General features: G+C 39.0%; 1 protein-coding gene across 5 annotated transcripts in view; it reads left to right on the forward strand.

The window, feature by feature from the left end:
- The window catches only part of LOC126326781 (tectonin beta-propeller repeat-containing protein 2), a 203,987-nt gene extending 182,169 nt beyond the window's left edge, over positions 1-21,818 (forward strand). For all 5 annotated transcript variants that reach the window (XM_049995790.1, XM_049995789.1, XM_049995791.1 and 2 more), the window contains 2 exons: positions 13,136-13,257; positions 20,791-21,818. In XM_049995790.1, the coding sequence (XP_049851747.1) occupies positions 13,136-13,257; positions 20,791-20,939 (271 nt within the window). In that variant the 3' untranslated portion in view covers positions 20,940-21,818. The remainder of the gene's footprint in view (positions 1-13,135; positions 13,258-20,790) is intronic.
- Positions 21,819-22,478: the final 660 nt, after the last annotated feature.

Consider the following 22,478-nt stretch of genomic DNA (forward strand, 5'->3'; position numbering starts at 1 on the left):
ACGGGGGTGGCCAGTGCAGATGGTAGAGGTGGCAATAGGGCTGGCAGGCCCTCCAGCGTGTGGTTGGTTACAGGTAGATGAAGCTGGTTGTATTGTTGTGACACCAAGCCATCGGAAATACACATGATGCATAAGCGGCAGCCTGGGCAGTGATGGATGACTGCTAGTATCTACTTAAGACACTGGCCAAAGGTACGAGCCCAGACGGTGGGGCCCAGATATAACCACTGCGAGGTGGGCATTGGTGGGTGGCTGGGTGTCAGCTGGCACAGGTGAAGTAGTTTATGTGCTGGTGGCCATGGAGCAGCTCTGCCAGCCTGCAGTTGTCAACTGGAGTGAATCTGTATGAGCGGAAGAACCTATCGAAGGCTTCCTCAGGAGAAGATTGCGTGATATGTTTTTTCATCCGAGTTTTGAAAGTACGGACCAGCCACTGGACTGAGGATGAAATGGAGTGGCTGTAACGTGCTGATTGCCACTCATTTTACAAAAATCTTCGAAAACATGAGACACAAATTGTTGGCTGTTGATCTTTGCAAGTGTATATGGCAATCCTTCCAAGGAAAAAATCTTTGTGAGGGCCATGACAGTAATTGCCAAAGGGCAACCAATCACGTAAGGAAATTTTTGGAGAAAAAGTCAGCTACTACAAGCCAAAAGTAGTTACAGAAGGGACCCACAAAATAAGCACGAATTTGCTCCCATGGGCACTGGGGACGGGAGTGGGGGTGGGGATCGGGTCGGGTCACAGACAAAGAGAGGCTCATGCTGCCGGTTGATGAGTGGCGCACTGCCATGCATAATATCATTGTCAATAACAGGCCACAACACGTGGCAGCAGATCAGCAATTTTGTACGGTATGAGAAACATGCCAATTGTCTAGATGGAGAAGGTGCATTTGGGATCACAACACTGGATGCTGGCTCTTCAGTAGCCAACAGTAACACACAATGAAGAATGGAGAGGCGGTAGCAGGGAGCAAAATAAGTATGCAAGGGATCAGACACCTGGCCTGGTGGTTTATCTGGCCAGCTGTGGTGGAAAAAGGGAACAACCTGACATGAGACAGGATCAGCCACCAAAATCAGAGTAATGCAAATGGGAAAATGATCCATGGTATTTTGGGCTTCAGTGTCTAAATTAAAACACAACAGTTCATCCTGATCAAATACTGGATCATGGCCAATCATTAACAGAGAAAGAGCATCTGTATTTGCATGAAATTTTTAGTACACACACAATAGCAATGGCTTCTTTTTCTCTTTGTGAGTAGTGCTGTTGCACCTGATTTAGGGTTTTGGAGGCATATGCTATAGGATGTTCGGAACTGCGTGTTTGTGTATGAGAATACTGGGAGGCATCTGTGGCCAAAACAAGATGTTGACATGGTTGCAATGTAACAAAGCAAGGTGCCAAATGTAATTTTGACTTCGTCATGAAGCAAAAGCCTACTCGCAAGCAAGCGACTAGTGAAAAGAAACATAAGAGAGCATGAAGGGCACACCAGATGGAGATTTATGATAGTACGCGTCTTCCTGAAAAAGTCCTGCAGCTATTTGACACTGGTTGGACATGGCAAAGCTGCAATGGCATCGACATGCTGGTATAAAGGCCACGAGACTTAAAAACCAAGATAGGCAATAGATGGCTGAAAAATTTGTGATTTCTTCAAGTTACATGTCAACCCAGAGGACTGCAGCACCACAAGCAATGCACAAAAGTTCCATAAATGTTCATCTGCTAAGAAACCAGAAACTGCAATATCATCCAGATACCTCATGCGTCCCAGCAAGAAGACCATGAGTTGCTACAGAACTTGTTGGAAAATAGCAGGCACAGTAGCTACATCGATTGGCAGATGCTGATATTGGTATAACTCAAAGTGGTTACTCACCACAAGGATATGTTTAGAATCATCAGCCAGGGGCAGTTGCAAGTAGACTTCTGGCAAGTCTACCTTGAAAAAATATTGGGTCCCAGAAAGTTGTGCTGAGAGTTCACCCTGATGGAATAAGGAAAATGTATCAATATAATACTGTCAGATTACAAAATTTTTTAAATCACCAGAAAGCCAGAGGTTACTGTTCGGTTTATTGACGATTACCACCCAAATAGACATTCACTAAATGAGGCAAGTGTGACAACACCTAAGGGTGTAAGGTAATAGAGTTTTGATTTGATTGCTCTCATAAAGCTATTGAGATTGGCTGGGCACAAAAAACAAACAAACCAACTGGGGCACACCATTGGTTTCATTGTGATGTGAGTTTTGAAATCTGTAGCACACCCTAAACTTTCCACAAACACTGAGGAAAATTCCGAGCGGGGCGCATCCGATTGTTGGTACAGAAGTTGATCCATATTTTTATCTGTTGCAACTGACCAAGCAGTGACAGACAGGAAACATGGCAGTGATCAAAGATCCACATAGGTTTAAGAATTTAACAAAATCACTGTCACACCCTTGTCTACTTGTGTATTTTTAACATGTTGCCCATGACATGTGTTTCAATGTAAAGTTTATTTGGGGCTACCATCAGTTGGGGAACAATGTTCACAACCATGTTCATGTCTGATGGGGGGCACACCAGGAGAGGGGCATGCACCCGCTATTGTGACGCTGACTGCTGTTGCTGTTTAGTGTGACGCTGCCTCGTGCTTCATGGAGATGGTAGTTGCATGGTCACATCATCATCTTGCCCCCTCCCCATGAGGCTGAGGAGGAGAGCCAACAGTGGCTACTTCACACCAAGCTTCTGTCTGAATTCCTTCCTCCCTAGATACTTCAAAAGACTGGGCAATATTCAAAAGTTCTGCAAGAGAGGGATTTTTACATTGTAAAGCCTGTTCACGATGTGCTATATAGGGGGCCAAGCGTATTATAGCATCACATACCATCAAATCAACATATGAGGCCCCAGTGAAGTTCAGTAACAAACTTGCAATGATGGATCAGCCCATGAAGATCACTCCCCAGGCTCTGTACGATTGTTGTGCCTGATTTTGAGAATGGTAGAATCAATGTGAGCAGCAATAACGTGAGTGCACTTGAAGTGATAAGTAGAGAGCAACTGACACATTTCATCAAAAGGGAGAGTAGCAGGTTCCTGAAGAGGATGTAAGTGACACAAAAGGTGATAAACACGGAGAGAAATCCATGACAGAAAGAAAACTGTACACAGTGAGTTCGGCGACACCAAAAGCTTGGAAATGTTGATGGTAGGTGATTTTCATATGCATCCCAATCTTCTGCAGGATCATCGTATGGAGGGAACACTGGGGGGTTGCGTCAACAGTGGTGAACACTGACATGTCGATGATGCTGCCAAACCGTCTAGTGCCATGGAGAGAGCCTGGTGCTGGCTGGTGATAGCTAGCTGCTGTTCAACAAGGGATTGAATAATTTCATCCACTGAGATATTGGTCATAGTGAAATGCAAAACAAAACATGCAGAGTAGAATATCACTCTCATCGCCAAAAATCTTGTAACATTGCACAAGCACAATATCAGAACTCCAAATCCTGTGAGTGAAAGAAAGATGTTACTATTTGTGCCACTCTTTAATGTGTACGTTCAATATTGCCTGCTAGTCTTATTCAGTATAGGTATCAAGTACTCGACCAGTAAACTACGGTGAGACACATGAGTGATTCATAAACCGTGTCCTGACTGCATTTTGCCAGTGTCCTGTCAACAAATTTTGCCACTGCTATATGACTATGCCGATGTTGGTATTCTACATTGAAGAGCCAAAGAAACTGGTACACCTGCCTAATATCGTGTAGGGCCCCCCTGAGCATGCAGAAGTCCCACAACACAACATGGCATGGACTCGACTAATGTCTGAAGTAGTGTTGGAGGGAATTGACACCATGAGTCCTTTAGGGCTGTCCGTAAAGCAGTAGGAGTACGAAGGGGTGGAGATCTCTTCTGAACAAAACATTGCAAGGTATCCCAGGTGTTTTTAATAATGTTCATGTCTGGGGAATTTGGTGGCCAGTGGAAGTCTTTAAACTCAGAAGGGTTTACCTGGAGCCACTCTTTAGCAATTCTGGACATATGGGGTGTCCTGCTGGAATTGCCCAAGTCCGTTGGAATGCACAGTGGACATGAATGGATGCAGGTGATCAGGCAGGATGTTTATGTTTGTGTCACCTGTCAGAGTAGTATCTAGGTGTATCAGGGGTCTCGTATCACTCCAACTGCACACGCTCCACACCATTACATTGCCTCCATGAGCTTGAACAGTCACCTGCTGACATGCAGGCCCGTGGATTTATGAGGTTGTTTCCATACCCGTACACCTCCGTCTTGATACAATCTGAAACGATACCTCGTCCGATCAGGCAACATGTTTCCAGACATCAACAGTCCAATGTCGATGTTGATGAGCCTAGGCAAGGCGTAAAGCATGATGCAGTAATCAAGGGTACAGGAGTAGTGGGCCTTCAGCTCGAAAAGCCCATATTGATGATGTTTCGTTGAATGGTTCGTAGGCTGACAGGTGTTGGTGGCCGAGCATTGAAATCTGCAGTAATTTGTGGAAGGGTTGTACTTCTGTCACATTGAACGATTCTCTGGAGTCGTCTTTAGTCCCATTCTTGCAGGATCTTTTTCCGGCCGCAGAGTTGGAGATGTGATGTTTTACCAGATTCCTGATCTTCACAGTATATTTGTGAAATGGTCGTACTGGAAAATCTCCACTTCATCGCTACCTCAGATATGCTGTGTCGCATCACTCATGTGCCAACTAAACACCACATTCAATTTCACTTAAATCTTGATAAACTGCCAGTGTAGCAGCAGTAACCGATCTAATGACTGTGCCAAACACATTTGGCTTATGCATGCATCGCTGACCACAGCACTGTATTTTTGCTATTTATATATCTCTGTGTTTGAATGCACATGCCCGTACCAGTTTCTTTGGTGCTTCAGTGTATTTCACATCCCTGCAAATTATTAAGCCACGTATTTGCGTGAGTTGACAGATCTAACTGTGAACCACTGGCAAGTCGTTAATATATAACATGAATTACAAGGACTCCAGTACACCTCTAACGGTGCAGATCTGATATTACTTTTATTCTATCAATGATTCTCCATCGAGTATAACATGCTGTATTCTGACTGAGAAGAAATGCCTGAACTCTCCTCACAAATTTTGTTTGATACTCCGTACAACCATACTTTTGTGGATAAAAGTAGGTGGTGTTCTAAGTTAAATGCCTTTCAGAAGTCTTTCAGAATGTTGTGTGAGAAAAGTGCAAGCTGGGTTTCACACGCTTGATATTTCCATAATACTTGTTGGTTGGCATGGAGTAGCTCATTCTTTATGTTTGAGCTCAGAATATGTTCTAGGATTCTGCAACTAATGGATGTCAATGAGATTAGACAATAGTTTTATGATTCTTTTCTGTTACCCTTCTTCTAGGTAAGTGTGACCTGTGTTTTTTTCTGACCATTGGGCACAGCTATTTGTTTGACAAAAACATCTACAATATAATATGGTTAAATTGTGTGCTAACTCAGCTTCAAATTCTGGGGCCTGAAGCCATGTTTAATTTTATAATTATTGTGTCATCTGGGTGTTTTAGACTGTAATTTTGATGCTACAGGCAGCCTTTACATATAACAAGAATCTCTTTGGTTTTTGTGAGATATCTTTTGACAGTATTCTGTTGTAGCAGTTGTTGAAGGTTTCTTGCATTGACCTCTTGATAGCCAAATGCATTTAATCCAGTACGTCTCTGTATAGAGCCCTAAGCTGCATTTTACACCTATCAAGGAAGATTTGCTGCTTCTTTAGAACTTTTCTGACACTGACCCATGGAGGGTCTCTCCCACCATGAACTGTTCTATTAGGTACAAATCATATCCAGTGTATGGTCAACTAGTCATTTAAACTTGAGCCACAGTTCCTCTACATGCTCCTGCCCAAAGGAAAATGCTTTGACTTCCTCTTTGAGATGTATCATGACTGCCTCTTTATCCAACTTACTAAATAGTAACTATTCCTATTTGTTTTAACTGCCCTTTGTACTTTAATAATCATTTTTTGCAAGAACTGCTAAATGTTCATGGACACCAGTTGCAATATGGACATCCTGAAAGAGGTCTGATCTGTTCGTTGCTACCAAGTATAACATATTTTTATCATGAATGGTTTCCTAAACTATCTGTTTCAGGTTGTTTTCTAGAACACATGTAATAAAGTTTTGAGGGTGCCTTGTCATGTCTGCCTCTTACAAAGCTGTAACTATCCCACTTGATTACTGCATGGTTGAAGTCTCCTTAATTGTTGACAGTAATATTGGGGAACATTCATACTTTTCCTTACTTCATACTTTCCCCTACTTCATACTTTCCGCTACTTCATACTTTCCGCTACTTCATACTTTCCGCTACTTCATACTTTCCGCTACTTCATACTTTCCCCTACTTCATACTTTCCCCTACTTCATACTTTCCCCTACTTCATACTTTCCCCTACTTCATACTTTCCCCTACTTCATACTTTCCCCTACTTCATACTTTTCCATAATTCATACTTTTCCCTACATCTTGGGTGAATCTGGTTGTCGATAGAAAGGTCTAATTACAGGCTTATGCCCATCTTTGATACCGAGTCTTTCCCAGACGATTCTACTAGTGGCTTAAGTTTTTATCTCTGTAGATTTGAGTTTCTTGTTTACTGTGACAAATACACCTCCTCCATTTCCCATTAGCCTTTGCTTTAAGTATATAGTTAGATTTACCCCAAAAATGGTACTGCAATCAGCTTTGAGCTTTATGCAGCATTCTATACTTAGTATTAAATGCGCTCCATTGCTATTTCTAGGACTGATACAAAGTCTGCTGTTTTAAGTGTTATACCGTAGTACGTATCACAACACTGATGTAAACAATAGAAATACAACACACAGAACTATTAATTGTATGAAAGAACAAGCTGTTATTGAAGAACTTGTATAAAGGGCAAAGGGTCATACATGTATTGCCATTAACAAAAATTAAATGCAGTTAAAAGTCAGACATGACAAGGGCCACAGATACTGGCAATAAAACACATTGAAATGTTAGACACTGAACTTACATGGATTGGCATTTACAAAAAAAAATTAACCACTCTTTGTTTACGATAGTCACCTATGCTAGTGTAGACACCAGTTCTTAATAAATCATCCGAAGTACTTGACAAAGTACAAGCTCCCAAAAATAAGATTATATTATGTGAAGATATGAATACAATCATAAATGACACAGATGAAATCAATAACAACCTCATAAATGTCCTTTACACTTTTGATGTGCCATGATTGGTCAGATGTACATCAAGAGATGCTAATAACTTAGCATCCATAATTGACCTTCTGGTTAGAAATACACTGCCTGACAAAAACATGAAGCACAGAGAAGAGGAAAAGAAAACAGAGTAATACTTCATGGTGTGAGAGGGAGTGTGTTGTTGTTGTTTCAGAGATTACACAATCAAATCAAAATTAACTAAGAGCTTGACAGTATGAGACCACTTATTTGTATGACATAGCATCCCCTCTGGCCTGGATGCATGCACTGATTTGGTTGGGAACGATGTCATAATGCTGTTGTATCTTCTTCTTTGGCAAGCTGGCCCATAACTGTTGTAACTGGTCCTTGTTACTAACTTGAGGATGGAGTTGAAGTGTTAGCTGATCTCATGTTTTATTGGGGACAAATCTAGGGATCCTGCTGGCCATAGGAGTATCTCAACATCATTGCAGATGGTTCATGGAGACATGTGCCGTATGTCATCATTCATTGACCTGTTGAAAAATTGCAGCACAATAGTGTCAGTTTAGAGGTCACACATGAAGACACATGGTGTCTGTGGCTTACCATTCCCTCAGTCACTACCAGCCATGACCTGACGCCATACATGATGGCTACCCCCACCATGATATCAGGAGTAATACTACTCTGCCTCTCCAAAAAATTGGAATAATGAGACCTTTCCCCATACCTGATAATGATGGTCATCTAGGATAGTGCAGAACTGTGATTCATTGCTGAACACAGTGTAGCACCATCTGTCAGCAGTCCATGCTTCCTGGTCATGGCACTACTCCAAATGCAACCTTTTCTTATGTGGTACAAACCAGCCTGTGACTTGATTAGTAATTCCCTAGTATGACTGCTGCCAGTCTCCGCCCAGTGATGCAGATGACACAAAATGTTGCTGAGAATCCATTACTTGTTCTTGGATCGCAAATGCAGATATGAAGTGGGTATAGTAATGTGATTTGAATCTGACAAGACCTGAAATGACTCAATAACCTGCAGAACTGGAAAACCATCCAAGGCCATTAACAGTGAGCTGTCGAGTGCGAACACACCACCACCACCACCACCACCACCACCACCACCACCACCATCTGAGGAAGACTGACACTTTCAAATGAACAATACAAATTGACAACCTAAGGCATAGCAAATTCCAAAACCAAACAGTGATTTGTAGTGAGAATAATACATGAGAGCACCGCAATCATGGCTGAGGACAGAGCTGCTGTGCTGCTAGCTTTAAGGGGCAGCAGTGGGCACTCATTGCCTGGCAAGCTGCACGTGGCTCTGTAGCCAACACAGCAACAATGATTCTATAACTTACAGACATAGCAGTGCCACCTAGAGGTTTTCATTGAGTTCTTTATCTGCCAACCAGATCCCTTCTTACAGGAACGTGTGTATAGGACCAGAAGTGACATGAAAAATACTTTGGAAGGTGAATTTGTTGCAAAGCTGGTGTCCTGGCATTAAAGCCCACTGGCTGCTGGGAGGAACTGAGGGTGTTCGGAAATGAGCTGGGATGCGGTGGCACAGGTGATGTCGGCTGATGGTGCAGAGGATGTGGTAAAACTTTTACACCATGCCTGCTTCCATTGGAACCACTGCAAGTGCTTGGTAGTGCAAAATGTACATGTGCAATCATGAGACCATCAAGGGTTGGCTTTGCAGGTCCGATTGAGCAAGCAGCGGTGGTGCAGTCAGGAGGCGTGGATGGAATTGGTCAGTATGACGGTACTCCAAACCCGTCAGGGTGTTAATCATCATCAGGCACTGCCCATGCATGATAACCAACGTAGTTGGCATCCATGTGTCATTGGCCCCAAACAGCTGTGCCGGTGGGGGGGATCTAGTGCCCAATGTGCTGGGTTTGGGATTGCGATCAGAGATGACAGAGAGTAAACAGTTGCCGCCAATGGTGAAGCTGCACTGGATTATGGTTGTGGACAGGAATGGCTCTGTATGTACTCAGGAACAGCTGTGTTGGTGGTGTTTCTCACCCTCTTTTAACATTTTCTGTTTTAACATCTGCACCATATATTCTACTTGGCCCTTGGAGGATGGGTGAAATCTAAATAAGTGTTTGACGCTATTTGAGGTGCAGTAGTTGGGGAAGCCCTTTGTGCCAAGAATCTGGGTGAGTGTGTCAATTGTAGTGTCAATTGTAGTGGAGTTCATGCTGATTACATAATGGTTGTTACAGTAAGCATTTAACAATTAGCGACTTAGAGCCCAGAAAGGGGCCATTCCAAATGAATGTGGTACCTGAGATGACGGGGTGGTCAGAAGGCAAAAGTTTGGGGCGGAACAGCCTGGTGCCGGGTGCATGCAGAACAGCCATGCATTATGGCCTCCATGTCATTGTTCAGTCCCGGCCGGTAGACATGTTGCCTCATGAGGGCTTTCATTCATGACATACCCAATGCCCTTGGTGAGGAGTTGTAAAACTTTCGGCAGGAGATTTGGGGTGATGACACAGTGAGTAATCATATCAGCATTAAGCAGGAGAACATTGGTGGTGATTGACAGATGGCAGGAGAGGCGATCCCGTTCCTGGAGCTCTGTGTTGGTGCTCTTTGAAAAATGTGTGTGTCACCCATGGACCACATATTATAAGATAGAGTCCTAGTGTGTGTATGTGTGTGTGTGTGTGTGTGTGCAGCTATTTGGGTGTCTGTAACAGAAAACCTGCCCAAGGTGTGCTGCTGCAGCAGATTTATTTGAAAACAGTAGCTTTCCTGCTGTTCAAAGACCAGATCTGGTGCTGTGGGGAGGCAAGATAAAGTGTCTGCATTTGCGTGTTGTTCAGTGGGCATGTAGCTGAGGAAAAGTGTCCAATACTGGAGATGTGCTGTCATCTCTGCAAGATGGGACCATGGCCCAAATAGCACAACCAGTGGTTTATGGTCCATAATGAGTGTCAATTTAGTCTAGTATAAACAAACACAGAACTTCTTAATTGAAAATGTAATAGCTAAAGCTTCCTTTTCTATCTGTGAGTAATTCTTTTCAGCAGGTGTCAACATCTCTACTCATAGTTGCTCAGTGTCATCGTCATCCTCATGCATCAGCACTGGGGTACCGAGTGCAGCATATGCTTAAACTGTTGAAAGTGTGTTCACAAGCAGCTATCCACCTGTACTGAATACCCTTCTTCCACAACTGGTTTATCAGATGCTTAATGTAAGCCACTTGTGAGAGGAACTTAGAATAATAAACAACCTTTAACAAAAAAGGTCTGCAGCTCCTGTAAGTTGTATGGCAGAGTAGTGGTTCAGAGTGCAAAGTTGTGGTCAGTGGGCTAGATCCCTTGTTTGTTGAACAAGTGTCCGAGGTATTCCACTTGCTTCTACAAACTGGCATTTGTATAAGCAACACTAGTCCCCTGTGTCACACAATGAAGTAAATAGGGCACAAAGGGTGGTCCTGATGCATCATCACCATGACAATTAAGTCATCGATGTAGTTAGTGCAAGCAGGTATGGACTTGGGTAATTGTCCCAGGTACCTCTGGAAGGTTGCTGCAGTGGAAGAGATAACAAAGGGCCAAAGGAAGTATTGATAACCATGATGTCTGGCAACTCCCCATCCATCAAGATCTGCAAAATACCCATCAGCAAGGTAGATCTTAGAATAATAATCATCTCTGACCAGCTTTGTGAGGAGGTCCTCTAGATGTGGTATGGGGTAGATTCCACTTATGCCCAGGCATTGATTGTTGATTTTAAATCTCCACACAGCTGGAGGGAGCCATTAGTTTTTATGACCATTACCAGGAATGTGGTCTAAACAGCAATTAATAGCTTCCTCATGGAGGTGTCAGTATTTCTGCTTAACAACCCTCCTTAAAGAGACTGAAATGGGCTGAACTAAAAAGGGACATTGCATGTAGATGCAAGGAGAGAAGAGCCTGGAAATAGATGGCACATCCTAAGCCAGGTTCACAGATTGGTTATAAGGCAGCATAAAAGTGTTAGAGTTTCTGGAAGGAAAACCTGGCGATGGAGAATCCAAACAAGTAAAAGGCATCCAGACAGAAAAGTTTCCTGCTGAGTGACTATCGACAACAAACAGCATCACCAGCTGAAGAGATTTTTGTACACAGTGGTGACTGGAAATTGAACCTGAAGGGGAATGTACTGTCACCATACGCGACCAGTGTAAATGGGAGGGCGATCTTGGAGGAACCCAGACAAGCATATGTTTGCCAGTTCACCAAGAAAACAGTAGCTCCAGTGTACATCTGAAAATGGACATTTTGATTTACAATTGTGGGGTCGATAAACAACTTATTGGTGCAGGGTTCACCTTGGGAACCAATTGCTTGAAACTCAGCATCCCGTGGTGCATATGGTGAATACGTTTAGTTTGAAGATGCCCCTCTTTTAGCAGATTTTCTGAGTGCAATAACTAATGCCATTTGAAAAACAGTTACATAAGAAACTGCCAGTAACATTGCAGATAATTTCAGATGAACACTATATATTCAGTCCTGCACAAGAAATATACCACCACCAACAATTTGTGCAGTTTTTGGGTGTAGATAGAAATATTCAGGTACACTTTGCCTCACTGTCTAATGTCCATAATGGGTGTCTGTATTCTGCTGCAAAGGTATTTAACAAAATCTTACCAAACATAAAGCAAGAATATGAGGATCTGTATAAATTAAACAAAAAAACTTTCTCCTTAATTAGCTTCAAGATTTTAAAAATGCCTGTTAGCTGCATGATAAGTAACAATGATTATGTCAGATATGCCTTTGTTCTTACTTCATTCACGTAACATTTTGTTTTTCCTATTGTAAGCCTCAATGTGATAACGTATATATTAGTCTTACGATAGGAGATAAATGTCAGCTATTTAATACAACTGAGGAAGCAGCAACTTCTTTTCCAAATTAGCAGATTTCCTATTAATCTTACTAGCATAATTTAGAATGATTCACTGCAAATAATTTATAGCAATTTGAGAATAGTTCATTATTAATGCAGTTTCTAACAACTACTTCACTTTGTTAAAATATACTTTTGACTCATCCACATCATTGAAGGCTTGCTTTCCTGACGGATATTGAGTGCATTATTTTATCAAATGTTTTGGAAAAACAGTCCATAGACAATTGAACAATAATTATTAGACTCAAACTTGGGACCTTCTGTCTTTTGTGGGCAAGTACTCTACCAATTGAGCTGCACAAGCACAATTCACAACCCATCTCTGTAGCTTTACTTCTGCCACATCCTCATCTCCTACCTTCCAAACTTCATCAGAAGCTATCCTCTCAGTTGGTAGAGCACTTGCTCATGAAAGGCAGAGGTCCTGAGTTTGAGTCTCAGTTCAATATATAGTTCGAATCTGCCAGGAAATTTCGTATCAGCTCACACTCAGCTGCAAAGTAAAAATTTGATTATATCTTTCCTGTCACCTTTTCATAAAGTTGTTTCACAGTGGTATATTTTAATCTGTCTAGAGATAAATTTGTTTTAGGAATGGATTTTCTGTGTCAGTAATAAAAGATTTAATTGCAATAACATTTCAGGACTTTCTTAAAATTTTATTGTCACTATGCTCCATTCGTTTCTGAGAACTTTTCTAATCAAATTAACTTGAAAAAAGAATGTTGGTGGCACTTGTTGTTGCTCAAACTTAGTGGATTGGCATTCCTAAAACGAATTTATTTGCATGCTTCGTCTTAGAGATTTGACTTTAAAATTCTTCAGTCTAGAAATTTGAGTTTTATCTTTCAGAAGCTATGTAAAAATACCTACACACACTTTATCTCAAATTTTTTCTGTGTTGGTGACAGTGGGACTGCTGTTTGGGCATTGGATCCAGGAGGCAATGTGTACAGGCGGTATGGCATATCACCTTCCAATTATGTTGGTGATTACTGGAAAAGGATACCTGGAGCTGTGAGTGCTCTTACAGGTAAGATATTTTTACTACTGTCTGAATTAATGCATGCATTATATTGGACAGGTGTTTTGGATGCATCTCCATTGTATTCTCCAATTTACATGCTGCCATTTACTATCTGTAAAGATTTTCACAAAAGGTAACATTTAATCAAGGGAATACATTTTCAGCATTTAAAATTACTGTGTTACAGTCTGTAGTCGGACTGACATTGTGATCAGGCTTTTGTGCTTATAATGTGAATCTGATTGATTGGTGGGATATCATATAGTAATACCATGTGATTTTACATTACATGGAGATAGAATTTTTGGTTACTATTTACCTCCAGGAACAGGATTCCTATACTATCAATAGAAGTACTTAAAAGAAGAAAAATACTAATGCTGACTTTCAAAACTTGTAAGTTCCTCCCAGAGAAAGCAACAAAATATCTTAAACCTAGGATTAATTTTTTTCTTTCTTTAACCAGTAGCAAGCTAAGCAGTCAGTGATATGAAACATTGAACAGAACAGGAGGAGTGATCAAACTCATGATTGCAATAGTTGACTCCCCTAGCCAGCTAACAATCACTTTGTTATACTGAACCAGCTGTAGCATATGTTAGTATTTTTTTTTCAATGTTTACTCCTGTGTTTTTTAAAATAATTCTCAATAGTGAAATATTTAATGGTATGCTTTTTGACGTTTTAAATACCTGAAGTTTGACTGACTTTAATTTATTGTTTGAGGGCAAACTGAACAGTAATGCCTCCAAATTTTTTATGTGAACACTCATAAAGCTTTACAATTAAAACAAACATCATTAACATTCAACATTTTTATTATTCGCATCTACATATTTCTTTCTCAACATAGTCTCCCTTGTCGACAAACCCATTTTTACTAATTAGATACCAGTTTGTACCTACCATCACTGTAGAATGTATGACATTGTTGATGGAACCATAACCTCACCTCTCCTTCCACCATTTCATGAGTATCAAAGTCAAGTCTTCAAAGGTGTTCTTTAAGTTTTGGAAACATGTGAAAATCAGATGGGGCCAAGTCAGGACTGTATGGAGGATAATCGATGACAGTGAACCCAAGGCATTGGAATGTTGCAGGTGTTGTAGCACAGGTATGTGGTCTGGCATTGTCATGCTCAAAGAGAGGATGCTCCACGTGTGGAACTCTTTGAACTTGAAAGTGGCTTACAACATACTGCTTCTCATGCTCGCACACAACCATGTTGCATGCTGCAGTTAGGAGACCAGTTGCGGCAGAGGGCTGCAAATACATAGACATGAAGAATAAAAATGTAAAATGTTCATAATATGTGTTTTATTTTAATAAGCTAAAAGCATTCTAACATAAAAAATTTGGACGTATTACTTTTCAGCACGCCCTTGCACAATTTTATTCTCAAATAGAGAATTGTGCTTTGTTTAGTTTTTTTGGTAAATGTAAGTTAAAGCTGACACTTGTTCCATTATAATGAATGCTGCTGTTGGTGTAACAAGTACTGATTCTGTTCTTAATGTCCATACCAGATTAGTTGATGTACTTACATGGTGCAGTTAGAACGTGAAGTAGTTGTTTGTTTGTTCACAGTGTGCTTGCATATGATCTTAGGTTCCAATTCTTATGGTCTTTTTCTGTAGTGGGAAAATATTATCTACATTCTGGGCATTTGATCAAAAAAATTAGAAAAAATAAAATTTGTAGCCAAGAATTGACAGAATGTATGTAAGAATATTACGTTGTTACTACGCCATATCTGTTACAGATTGGTGAGACTACTCTTTAACCCTTCTGCGTGCCGTGGAGGATATACTTGTCCATGAAATGAAATGTGGTGTGGCTAGGGCCTCTTGTCGGGTAGACTGGTCGCCTGGTGCAAGTCTTTTGAGTTGATGCTACTTCGGCGACTTGCATGTTAATGGGGATGAGATGTGATGACTACAACACAACACCCAGTCCCTGAGCAGGAAAAAATCTTGATCCACCTGGGAATGGAACCTGGGCTCCTTTGCATGGCCTTCTACTACACCAGCTGTTGTTTCTGTTTGTTGGGAAATATAGCCTTCAGGACTGTGGGAAGTATGTGTCCTATGAAACAACAGTGTTTTAATGATTATTGGGAAGTATGGTTACTACCGATGTAGTATCTGGAAGGGGCTTGGGAAGTATACTTACCACAAAATTAATCTGTCTTTTGTGGCCCTTGGGAAGCACACTTACCACCAATTTAGGGGTAGCCCAAAGCTTTTTGGAATACATTTTACTCCCTCTATCTATGCCTGGCATCTTGTGTTAGTACACTGCACAGATGTATGAAAACTGCTGCAACAATCGGTTTCTGTGTGTTAGAACACATTTCTTCACTTCTGCAATATATATTATTGTGACCTGTACCAGCTAATACCTTTATTGTCCCCAGCCCCCCCCCCCCCTTTTTTTACATGTAATGGCAATACATAAAAGCACACAAAAGGGAAGTGGGAAATCCATGTAGCACCAATTTTAATACCTCACAAAGGTGCCATGGTGATATATGTACCACAATAGTTTTTGATTCTAAATCACAAAAATAAAATTGTCAAAAAATAGTCAATTGATCACATTTCCAATAGGGCAGCAAAAAAATTGTCTTCACTGAGTTACTACAAAAAATGCATCCGCGAAATGGTTAAGGAAATAACATGGTAGCAACATTGTCTTTGTTAGTGTCTTTGTGTGTTTATCCACTATAGTTTACAGTCAATATTTATCATAAAGATTTTGTGTTTACTATTTAATATTACAATATTATTTTCCCGCTTTAAGCAGAAATTATTGCTGTTTGTTTACTGTGTCTTCAATGTTAGTTTATTGCAAGTTGGCAATTGTAGAAATCCTTGAGCTTTATAACAATCAGCAAACAGATTCCCACCCCAAAGTCTAATATTATGAGGAAAGTTATTGATCTATGTCGAGGACAGCATTGGTCCTAAGACGGTGTGCTGAGGAAATGCTATTTTGATGTATTTTGCTTCTTATAAACATTTCACAAAAAAATCAGTTTGTATGAGAAATGATTTTCTGTCCTCTGTACAATTTTCGAAATGCTATTGGAACCCTTCATTATTCCAAATGATTCTAGCTTTCATAGTTGAATGTTATGGTCAACATCATCAAAGGCTGTGAAGATATCTGAAAATGTGCTTGTGACAAATTCATCATAATCAAGTGCAACAAGGATACTGTTGTAAACTGTGCAACGGCTGAGTCTGACTTTCTGCTGCTTCGGAAAAAACTACTTCATTGAGGATGTTATATTTATTCAAGTAATCTGATGTGCCATCTTTCATAATAGATCCTCTTATTTTGCAGAAAGATGAAAGCAATGAGACTTTGGCAGTGATTTTCTGTTTTTCTGTGTCACTTTTCTTTAGCAGAGGTACAGATCTTGTTGTTCTTGGATATTCCAGAAAAATCAAAGGATTTCATGCACACTTTGTCAGTTCACATTTATGAAACACGTACAGGTTCATTTACAGTGGTTTACATGAAAATAAAATAATATCTTAGGCCAAGAGAGGATTTAATTTCTAATGGCAAACATCCCATTTTTTTTTAAATAAGTAAAATTAATTCACACAAGTACTTCATTACATTCACAAAGCCCTATTTACTTGGAATAACTCCTGGGGTGGGGGGATGTGAACAGAGTCTGGTATTGAGTGATGTGAACAGTGTCTGGTGTTTAAATCTTAATCTTCTAAAAGGGTATTGTGATGCATGCAGTCAAATGCTTTTGATTACAAAAATATATCAGTTGACGATATTTTGTTATTAAAAGACTTTCACATTGTGAGTAAATGTATAAATGGTCTTTTCAGTTTAGTAATCATCCAGAAAGCCATAATTTGAATCCTATTTTCCCTTAAAATTAAACAGAAATTGAAGCAAGGGGTAGCAAGGGATAGAAAGTATTTTGTGCTCAAAGGAGAAATCTCTACATAATTCAGAGAACAAGTTGTAACCGTGAGTTAAAAATCTATTAGAAGTCTAAAATCATACACTTGTTGTTGTTGTTGTTGCTGCTGCTGTTGTGGTCTTCAGTCCAGAGACTGGTTTGATGTAGCTCTCCATGGTACTCTATCCTGTTCAAGCTTCTTCAGCTCCAAGCAACTGCTGCACCCTACATCCTTCTGAATCTGCCCAGTGTATTCATCTCCTGGTCTCCCTCTACGATTTTTTCCTCCACGCTGCCCTCCAAAACTAACTTGGTGATCCCTTGATGTCTCAGAACATGTTCTACCAACTGATGCCTTCTTCTAGTCAAATTGCACACATTCCTCTTCTCATCAATTCTGTTCAGTACCTCCTCATTAGTTACCTTATCTACCCATATAATCTTTAGCATTCTTCTGTAGCACCACATTTCAAAAGCTACTAGTCTCCTCTTGTGTAAACTATTTATAATCCATGTTTTACATCCATACATGGCTACACTCCATACAAATACTTTTAGAAAAAGACTTCCTGACACTTAAATCTATACTCGATGTTAACAAATTTCTCTTCGTCAGAAATGTTTTTCTTGCCATTGTTAGTCTATATTTTATATCCTCTCTACTTCAACCATCATCAGTTATTTTGCTCCCTAAATAGCAAAACTCATCTACTACTTTAAGTGCCTCATTTCATAATCTGATTCCCTCAGCATAACCTGCTTTACTGTCTTTGACAGAATTACAATGTCATCGGCAAACCTCAAAGTTTTTATTTCTTCTCCATTGATTTTAATTCCTACTCCAAATTTTTCTTTTGTTTCCTTTACTGCTTGCTCAAAATATAGATTGAATAACATCGGGGATAGACTACAACCCTGTCTCACTTCCTTCCCAACCACTGCTTCCCTTTCATGCCCCTCGACTCTTATAACTGCCATCTGGTTTCTATACCAATTGTAAATAGCCTTTCGCTCCCTGTATTTGACCCACAGCCACCTTCAGAATATGAAAGAGAGTATTCCAGACAAAATTGTGAAAAGCTTTCTCTAAATCTACAAATGCAGGTTTGTGTTTCCTGAATCTAAGGTAGGTTGTACGGCCAGTATTGCCTCCCAGGTTGCAACATTTCTACAGAATCCAAAATGATCTACCCGTTTTTCCGTTCATCTGTAAAGAATTCATGTTAGTATTTTGCAGCCCTGACTTATTAAACTTATAGTTCGGTAATTTTCACACCTGTCAACACCCGCTTTCTTTGGGATTGGAATTATTATATTCTTCTTGAAGTCTGAGGGTATTTCACCCATCTCATACATCTTGCTCACCAGATGGTAGAGTTTTGTCAGGGCTGGCTCTCCTAATGGAATGCTGTCTACTCCCGGAGCCTTGTTTCAACTTAGGTCTCTCAGTACTCTGACAAATTCTTCATGCAATATCATATCTCCCAATTCATCTTCACCTATGTCCTATTCCATTTCCATAATATTGCCCTAGAGTGCATCACCCTTGTACAGACCCTCCATATACTCCTTCCATCATACAGTATGTTATCATAAAAGCAAAATGTGGAATATACATGAAAAATAAAATACCCTAAAAATGAACCAAAAACTGTCTAGGGCATTACAAAGCAGCAAACATACAAATGCAGAAATGAAAGCGAAATTGGGTTACCATAACATAGCTGCAGCAAAAGATATGACACATTTATATCACTGGCCACCAATTTCAGTATTACTTACTGGCTTTGGCAACAAACATTGCACGTTCCTAGTAAATAACTAAATAAAGATGCACTAGGTTTACTCAAACAGAGGGTGTTTATCCTTGTGACAGACATTAGTTTCAAAATCACATCTCATAACAAATCATAAAACTCATTATATTGTTAAAAGCTGATAACTCTGCTGACTGTGATCATGTTTCTGATTGACTTTTAGGATCTCTTTGGTTACCTCAGTAATCAATCGACATCTCAAAGAATTCTTCTGGTGTTGTATCTCACATTTTGGGGAAGATGTTTTGTTGGTCAAGTTTATTGCATGTCTTCTCTGTAGTTAATTTGGTGAGCAAAAAGATATTAGTAAAATTTGTGAATAAACAAAACAGTGCTGCTGATATTTTAATTTCAATGAATGCATATTTATTTTTGTAACTACACACTCATTGATTTAGTTTGCAGTTCACATAGCCCATTACTTTTCATAAAATATGCCATGAAGCTGTGTAGACTCCATGGAGTCTTAACTTATTTTTACAAGGGGTGGTATTAATACACATTGTTCAGTAATGACTAATGAGATGAAACCAACTCTGAAAATGCTTAGCAAAGACTGGCTATTAATGTTCAAGGTTATTAGACTATTGCTTGTCCCTCACTGGAACAGACAGCAACTTCTTAAAGTGGCTGACTAGTGCTGTCCACAGTGCCTTTGATTTTCTTTAACTTGTGCAGGATATTTTATACAATTTATTTCCCAAATGTTAAAAATATATATAATAATGACACATAAGAGAGGACACACATACCTTTCGAAATAGAGCTATTCTTAACTATTGGCTTTACACTCTTTAATTAATATTGACACAGCATTCAACTTTCATACATGCAGAAGTGCACACATTTCTCCTCCCCCCCTCCCCCCCCCCCCCCCCCCATAAACCCCACCACGATCCATTAACTAACAGATTGTCAGATCAAGCAGTGAAGTGTAATGAAAAGCAAAATGTGAAAACAAAGAGATTCTGATGTGGATGTGTGCCCATTTTTGTAAGTGAAATGAAAGTGTCTCCTTGCACTTACAACCAGTTGAGAGGAAATGCAGATATTGGTGCGACAGAATTATCAATAAATAAATAATAACTGTAAAGTAAAAGACAAAACATTTATCGAATGAAAATATTATACTACAGCAAGATAAACAGCTTGTTAATTTATAAAATGGATAGAGCAATATTTAACTTTGATATGTAGCTTTATTCTCATAGAAATTATATGTATTTGAAACTAGCTGAAAGATGATGGTGCCCTTATGGAATTTGTCTATAAACAACTTTTTATCAGAACATATCGTCACATATATTTTGTTGTTGTTAAAAAAAATTAAGAAATTTGGGAAATATTCGTGAAGTTCTTCACAGATGTTAGTCTATTTTTTTCTCTTAGTTTCAGCCATTTCATCTATTTTCAGTGACCCTAAAGCCAACAAACATCAATTACCTCTCAATCCTTTCACAATATTTCCTCTGTTTTTTCCCAATTTCCAGCTTCATTATTATTTCATCACACAACTGTTCACAAGGTTCATATAAAACATTTCTTTTTGTGTATAATGAGTATAATTTTTTTGGCAGTCTGATTTATCGTAGCAATCACAGGCCTCTTGGATTCTCTGACATCATCAACAACAACAACAAAAAGACAATTTATGTCATAACAAATTTTAGAATTTACATTGATCCTGAAAATTGATGAATTTTAGTGATATTTGTCTTTAAAATATGTGATAAGGTTGTGCATGAACTGTTAGTGAGAGAAATATGTTGATACAATTGAATTTGCAGCTTCTGTGAATGATGATCTGTGGGCCATTGAGAAGAAGGGGTCTCTTTTGAGGCATCGACCAAAGACTGTAAAACTGTCATTACAGCCACAAGAATCAAAGAGTCAGGACTCTCAGGTGGCACCAGATGAGGACTGGGAAGTCATATGACAAAAAAAGAGTGGCACTCTTAATGCCATTACACAGTAATCAAACTTTCCTGATGGAAATGACTTTTGAAGCTGCATCAGCTGGATATGGATATGTTCACATATTGTGTATGTTTAAATTTGTTGAGTTCCATAACAGAATGTAAATTCTGTCATGTTTTATTTACATTACATTTTTGTAAGCCAGTGTATAGCTATTTGTTCTTTATATCCATGTCATACTTTTAAGACTATGTTACCTTTACATTGATATTAGAATGAAGCTAAGTTGAGATTTTCATGATGATGTGTGTATTTCACAGCATTTTCTTTGCCACACCTTCTTTCTTCTTTGTCTGAACACATTGTTCAGATTATATTAGGGATGAAACTATTCCCTACTGTATTACTATCTCTTTTTGTGCAGTGATGCCTGTATTTTCCTTCCAATTTGTCTATAATGAATTTTGAGCCAAAGAAGTACAATAGGTGGCAGTTTGTTTTAAAATCTTGTGAAGTGTTATATTTTTAACAGTTAACTAAAACATTTTGTGAGTAAAATATTTCAAAATATATAAGCTATGCCACCTGTAGTTTACAAAAAAAATCCTTTCTGTACACAATAAAGATGATGACTGGTATTTTTTTAAATAAATATTTGTGATGGAATCAGTTTTCATCAGAAGCCAACTTAATAACTGTGATGCAAAATAAAATAATTGGTGCATTTAATGAACTGTTACTATTATCTAAATGTTAAGTGTGTGTTGTAATTATATTGAACTACCACAGTATGGATACTATTCTATCATAGACACATTTTTTTATTATTTTTCACAGCATTTACAGCAAATCTTTGCATGTCATGTGTTTCGTTTAATAAACCTACAGTTTCTTTTTATGGATGTAGTTCGAATCACCATATATATATATATATATATATATATATATATATATATATATATTGATATGTAACAAAAGAAAAAATTTTATATTCAAGTATGTAGAATTGTGTAACAGATCTACTTTGTGTAACATTCTTATAGCACAATTCTGTGACCATTATAAATGAATGAAAAAGATGTATAAGATTTTGTTGCAAGATTTGTATTTGTTTGTGTGTGTGTGTGTGTGTGTGTGTGTGTGTGTGTGTAGTGTTTGTTTATATTATAGATTTTTATTTGTGATTATGTATGAAGTAGTTATCTAACAAGAAGTCATCATGATACTTCCCTTTCCTTCAAGATGTTGATTTAGAACTTCCAGTTATTTGTTGTTGATATTTAGTTAGTAGTTCAGAGAAGAAACTCTTTGCCATTCATTAGAAGTCATTGAGAAATTTATCGATTTCTGCATTATGTGAATTAGATCTTTGTAAACTCACAGCAGTTTTTGTAGTATTTTGATTTTCACAGATGTCATATTTCTGTTCATAAATATCTGTGTACTGTAAGTTACACATCTGGAGCTATTCATTTTCAGTGCAGTGAATGTTTTAGTCAGAGTTTTGGAACTCAGAACTGTCTTACCGAGATTCTATCAAGTTAATCTCTTGTCTTAG

This window comes from Schistocerca gregaria, chromosome 2, assembly GCF_023897955.1.
Source record: "Schistocerca gregaria isolate iqSchGreg1 chromosome 2, iqSchGreg1.2, whole genome shotgun sequence".
In the NCBI taxonomy this organism is placed as follows: domain Eukaryota; kingdom Metazoa; phylum Arthropoda; class Insecta; order Orthoptera; family Acrididae; genus Schistocerca; species Schistocerca gregaria.